Genomic DNA, 6,756 nt, shown 5'->3' with positions numbered 1-6,756 from the left:
CACAGCATCCCATCTACATTTATTATTGAGTTTTTGACAGTTACCGATAATATGTAACGTAACTAGAGATCATGCAGGCCTGGGCCCAATTTTATGGCTCTGCTAACCACATAATTATGTGCTGACGATCACTATTTTGTGCTTATCGCGCTAGCAGAAATAAATCTGGGCCCAATTTCACAGAGCTGCTTAAGCACAAAATTTGCTTAAGCACAAACAAACATTGCTTAGTAAAATCAGCTTACCCGCCAAAACTCCATGTGATGCACATTGCTTGTGACTGGTATCATAGCTGTTGTTTAATTAGCAAATCGCATGGAGTTTCGGCTGGTAACCTGATTTTATTAAGCAAGACTTTTTTGTGCTTAAGCAAAGTTTGTGCTTAAGCAGCTCCATGAAATTGGGCCCTGTGCTAACCCTGTAAGCACAAAACCCTTAGTTACGGGATTTACGCATGCGCAGAAGCCAAAATTCCCTGTTTACCGGTGAGATACGCTTACCGTTAACACAGAATTTTCTGCTACAATATGCAGGGATTTTTCGCTAACGGTAAGCAGAGCCATGAAATTGGGCCCTGGTCTAATTAGCATGTCCAAATCATCCAAAGCGAGGCGAGCAAAGTCAAGACGATGAAGTTCCAGCTGCGGCCGTGCAGTGTATTGACTCCAGACGTCAGATTGCACTTTTCATTGTCAGGGTTCTCGGTACACTGGATGAGTTTTGCTAACCTGTAAAATTATGAAATATCCACTGTCAGTCTATGATTTTTGAATACATCCTTAAATAAAACGGATATTATTTTTTCTCCGTGTATTATCTCACGAGGGCGCCACACTGCTTTCCTATAGGGTGCAAACCTGTAAATAGGCCAAAAATCCGTCCGCTGAGCTCATAAATAAAAGTTATACCCTCAAAATATTCTATATTAGAGAGTTTTGAGAGCCATAAAATTGGGGAATTGAAGAGATATGGTAATAAACCTCTGGCCCGGACTTGGGGCTTCCAATTCTGAGAATTTTGGATGCTATCGGGCTCGAAAGTGGCGCTATTTTGCCATGTTGTGGAGGGATTTTTTTTCAAGATGGCTACTTTTCCTCTTTAGGGAAAATAGGGGTAGTCTTCTTTGGGTGAGAATATCTCGAAAAGTCAATGGTCAACCCACCAAAAAATGAAAAGAAAATGAAAGATGACACATTGATCATTTTTCTGTGCAGTTTGAATACCTGTGAGAGTTCTGAGTATTTTTAAAAGAATTTTGAAGTATGCGCATTTAGCACTAGTGTCTATGGGATTTTTTTGGCAGGGTTGCACCCATCAAAGTTCTTTGACTGTGCTGTACGTAATGTGCGACGAGTTCCAATTAGAAGTCTGGTTCTCAGACCACATAAATCTAACTTTTCTGTCTTGTCTGTTTCTCTTTTAGCACTTTGTTTGACGTCCAAGCTTGTACCCCCTTTCGGTTCATACGCTACACATTGGCTTGAAGTACAGCACCGCAGCTGTATGTTCATTCGTCTATAAACCTTTTGATCGGTTGACTACGTCTTATGATCGTTTCACGGTCTCTTACTTTGGGTCGTCCTTGCATTTCCACTGCAGTCCACGCTGGATGATACGGTCCTTCAGTATCAAAATGGTTCCATTATCACAAGTGTCTCTGAAAAACGGCATTAAAAAAAATCAGTTCTCACGATTAACACAAGTAACGGACAGCAACATTTGAGGCAAGAACAAACAACACACGACGACAAGAACAACAGCAACACTCGCAGGAGCAGTAACAGCAATGAAAGTCAGCAAAAGTATCAACCCGTTGCAAAAATTATCAAGCCGTTGTTAAAGGTAATATACAACATTTGCAAACATCAAAAACAAAACCAGCCAATTATTATGAGAATTAAAAGTCAAACAATCAAATGACAAGGATTTATTCAGGTGGTATATAAAACAAATAATGAATGTTTCACGTTCGTGCAATGGAAAGAATAATTTCATTCGGTGACAGATGAAATGTTCCATTTCATCCGTCACCTCATGAAATTATTCTTACCATTGCATTCACAAACATTCATTATTTGTATATTATAACACCTCACCCACAGATTTTGTATCTTGATTGGCCGAGAGCGAGTCATATGTTACTTTCTGTTTTTGCTATCGTTCTGTGCACGGCCAAATGTACTATACCCGTAGCAACCGAAGTACATGTACTATACCATTAGCAACCAAAGTACTATATCCACGGCGCGGTATTTGTGTGCAAATGCATGCTGGTGTGCGCGATGCGCGTTGCGCGTAGCGCGTATTGTTCAGAAGAGAGCGCGCAACAGAGTTGGGTTCAAACATTTCGTGAAGGGGTAGTTTGGAAGAGAGAAATACATTTTCCACCAATTTTGTATTGAAATTGAAGTTTATTTCAACTGTACGTGTTCAGATTTAAATAATTAAAAATATTAAAACCAAGCAGAATCTGTGGGTGAAGTGTTATAAAACAAATATTGAATGCTTTATCTTGTGGTGAAGTAAAACTAGCCTCTGTCGGTGATCCATGGAGCATTCTATTTTCCCTCGGCTCCACCTCGGGAAATTAGAATGTCCATGGATCACCTCGGGAGGCTAGTTTTACTACACCACTCGAAACATTCAATATTTGTATATCAGACATTTTGTTTCAGAACAAATCTGCATACCAATTGTTACACCTATAAGGATGTTTTTGGAGGGGGTTGGAAGTGGGGCACCACCATCACATTACATTGCAAACAACCCTCAAACAGCCAGGAGTCTTGTCATGTGACAGTGTATAATAAGCCTATGTATACTGATGACGTCACAGTTTGTTTATATCTGTGCTTTGCTATGGGAGCCTGGTGGGGACAACGATTTTGTAGCCCCGTAGAAAAGCGCACAAGGAAACAAAGTCTGACGTCATCAGCACAGAGGCTTATTATAATTATACAAAATTACATTGGCAGCGCTTACACAATGTGTCCGTCGAGGTCGTGCACAACGATGATATTAACAAGATCCACCATTGCAGTATCCAAGTTAGGAAGTTCCATGGTAGCGAAAAAGCTATAATGCAATGGAAACAAAATTAATTTATTGGTAATTATGATCAGAAAATCATCAGGATAAAATCTGAATACCATTTGTGCTTGTTGTTTTGTTAAACTTTATCTTGTGTCAAATACAACACTTTGTACCTAAATGTATATGGTCCTCTGTATAGGGAAATGAAAGAATAAACAGCTGAATGGGCTATTTTGTTCTTAATATTATATCCCTCTTAAATTAAATAATTTACTTTTAATACGCCAACGAACCTGTTGTTCCGAAAGGCTCCCCTAGGATCGCTTCCATCCAATAACACGCTGATAGATCCTCGTGCTTGTCTGGCAAACTAACGATAAATGTCAATTCTTCAAATATTATATTAAAAAAAAAGAAAACTGAGTAGGTGTATTAGAATAATTCAAAGGCACGTGAGTAGTATAGGAGGAGCTTAATCCGCCACCATTTGCCTGATGTTTGTGGCGGGCGGGGCGGAAGCTAGAGGGTGGCGAGAAGGGGGAGCATGGTGAAAGAATGAGGTGATGTAGTATCCTGACGCCTCCTCACTATTGAGTGGCCTGTTGGAGCCACACACACTAATTTGTATCCTTGTGGAGACATTGCTTTGTTCTCGTGTAGTAAAGTTTTCGTGTTTGAAAGTGAAGTTTCAAAATGCTCTTATTTTAACCAGAATTAATTACCTTGGCTGAAATTTGGACTTAATATCCCTTTTCTAAAACTCTTCCATTTGCGACTGATCAACTCACCTTGGAAATTCCTAGTTTTTTAGTAAAATCCATATATCTATTTCGTGAAAACCTTGTGGAGACGTATTCATCTATAAAAAATTCCCCTGTGGAGACATATACAATCGTTTGTTCCCTGTTGTACACATGTCTCCAGAGGGTACGTTATATCAGATCACGCTGATAGATCCTGCATGCTCGTCATCCGAAATAATGTAATAAATCTAAATTCCTCAAGTAAACACACATAAAAAGGAAATGATTAGATGCATTGTAAATGCACCAGCGAGGGAACATTTGCAATTTCCCGAAACACGCCTATCGATTTAACGAGAAAGCCTACCGAAGTATATACAAAAAATACCCTGTAAAATTATTCCGTCTGAAATGGTTTCATTTGGAAGCAAACAATCATTGAAGGTGGTTTTAATAAGAATGTGTCTGTGTCGCAGTATTTTTTATACGTGCGTTAGCAACACAATCCAGTTGCGAGATCCCAAAAATTGCGCAGCCATTTTGTCTTTTTTCGCAAAATGCATTACATTGTATTATATTCTATTGAGCTGATACTTCAACAAGTAGGTAGAAATAAGGAACCCTTATTAAGATTGGAGCAAGTTAGTTGCCTCAACCTATGGAATACCGCGCCGGTGCACTTCGAATCCATCTGAGCTATGCAGCTGAGAACCTAAACTTTAACTAGTTTCAAAACCAATGCTTCAAAGAAGATATTCATATTGATACATTTTCTCCTGAAAAACTTCGTCTGTGTAGGATACTTACTGACATGGAAGCTGATCCCCAAAAGACCGTGGAGACTGGACTCTGGCAGCTCTGGTCGCCAAATGACGGGCAGCTGTCGTAGTTGATCCCGTGTATGCCGCCGGTGTGCTTGCCGCACCACGTCAGACCGTTCACGGTGTACCCGAAGAACGTCAATTCCAGCGAGAACATGGTGCCACCAGACAGCTCCGAGTACATCAGGGCTAGGTTCTTGGTGCCAGACCAGAAGAGGGTCTGAGGTGTTGAGTTGAAAGGAGACGAGAAGGTCGTCAGGGAAAAAAAAGAAAATAACAAGCTGGCATTTTTAAAATCATTTTACATGATGTATACATCACAGAACTGATGGTCATAGGGCAACATATATCGCATCTAAGAAGGGACGAGTCCTCGTTTGAGGAGTTTGCCTTCCTTGCACCTGCTCCTCTGACCCAAACAGTTAGCTCAATGGAAGAGCTAGTGGTAGAACTGCTAAGTTAAGCACCATTGACTGTGGTCAGTAGTTGGTTGGGAGACCATTTCATGTATGGTCCTAGTTGGTGGCTTGTCTGGGACACGACAGGGTCCTTCAAGCCCACGTCTTGGGGATGGGACGTAAAACTGCAGGTCCTGTGCGTTGTTTAATGCACATCAAACATCTAGGACACTTATCGTGAAAGTGAACGGGCTTGCCCAGGTGTTTCTGGATCGGCTGCATAATGCGCCCTCTCTGAACATGTTTGGAGTAAGTTTGTGATGCGACTTTGATCATTATTCATATGGAATTTGCGCAATGTAACTGAATCATATATGTATTTGTTTCATTATTAATGTAAAACAAACCATTATGTTATTTAAGACTGTGATCAAAGCGATCAGTCCCCCTTTGAACAAGAGGCCTCGGCCGGCTATGTGTTTGCACACGTCATGAAACAGAAACATAAACACAAGTGTCAGATTCAGTAATTGAACCAACAAAATGGTGCCGGGTAACTTGATGTCGACGGTAGGCAGTGAGGAGGCGCCAGCCTGTTCATTTTCAATGCACTTTCTGATTTCATGATTTGAATTTGTACTTACGCCGTTCACTGGCAGGCTGACCGTCATGATTTTGATGAAGTTGCTGAACGCGTCTTCTGGCGTACTGCAGGGGCTCTTGTAGGCGAATGCGTTCACGAAGGCTGGCCAGGCAGTGCCATTACAGTCGACCTCGCTGATGTGTATGAAGTAATTAATGAAAAACTTGAAATAAACTACATGATGTGGTGTGGGTTACTGTTGATGTAAATATATGCAGCTCCAATTGATATGGACAGCACGTGACTGTCATTTGAGAATTAGACTTGCATAGGCCTCTTTGTACCTACCTCACTGACTGACTGTCGCTAATGAATTTGACTTGCATAAGCCTTACCTTGTCCCAAATATTTAATTGAGATGATTCGTTTTGAATTCACGAAGAGTCAATTGCACATTATGCAACGCTCAAAATATTTGTCCACATGGTACGCAATGAAAACAAGAAATCAAATCTGGCATGGTGTGTTTTTCTATGAGAGATTTTTTCGGATAGCATTTGCGCGCATTGGCTAACTGCGGTCTTAAACAGCTACAGATGTCTCAATACATAGGTCATTACCCAGCATGCCACACCCCACTTCCTTCAAAAGATTCTATGAAGCTCATCAGCGTATCCCAGCGCCCTGTTTGCAAGGCCGGGGGTACGAGCAAAAGTCCGAATATCGTTACCAACTGACGTATTCGCATGGTCATTGATTAAGCTTGGTTGCAGAAAATTGCTGCTTGGTGTTGTATTAATATGGCGATACCACAAAAGGAGCTGGTTTGGAACCTACCTCAGTGGCTTCCCTTCTTTCATTCCGATCACTCGTTGGTAGTCCCAACACCGGCCAATCACGATCTCCTTGATGTCAAGTGTAGTTCCCGGTCCGGCCGCTCGGTCGCCATTCACTCGGGCTGCGAAGTCCTCATCATCTACGCGTTTCAGTACGCTGGCCAGGGACTCGCCACGGCATGTTGGCGTGGCGAGGCAAGCCAAGACCAAAGGGCCCACGAAGTTGGGCAATAACGACTCGAACAGCATCGTGCTTGGTGAGGGAAAAACTTTGGACTATCTGACCAACTGAATGACAGGAAGGAGAGGTGAGTTTAGATGCGAAAGGACATAATATGCCCG

General features: G+C 41.6%; 1 protein-coding gene across 1 annotated transcript; it reads right to left on the bottom strand.

Moving 5' to 3' along the window:
- Window positions 1–418: 418 nt before the first annotated feature.
- LOC119723293 (ADP-ribosyl cyclase/cyclic ADP-ribose hydrolase-like) lies at window positions 419–6,663 on the bottom strand. Its single transcript, XM_038193844.1, has 7 exons — window positions 6,416–6,663; window positions 5,640–5,772; window positions 4,584–4,817; window positions 3,327–3,403; window positions 2,983–3,075; window positions 1,571–1,657; window positions 419–728 (listed from the first exon to the last, which is right to left on the bottom strand). Exons 1-7 carry the CDS (start codon window positions 6,661–6,663, stop codon window positions 584–586), a joined length of 1,017 nt encoding a protein of 338 aa, XP_038049772.1. The 3' UTR covers window positions 419–583.
- Window positions 6,664–6,756: the final 93 nt, after the last annotated feature.

This window comes from Patiria miniata, unplaced genomic scaffold (assembly GCF_015706575.1).
Source record: "Patiria miniata isolate m_02_andy unplaced genomic scaffold, ASM1570657v1 HiC_scaffold_17, whole genome shotgun sequence".
Taxonomy (NCBI): domain Eukaryota; kingdom Metazoa; phylum Echinodermata; class Asteroidea; order Valvatida; family Asterinidae; genus Patiria; species Patiria miniata.
The sequence above is the reverse complement of the archived record's forward strand: the minus strand, read 5'-3'. Positions and strand labels throughout refer to the sequence as shown.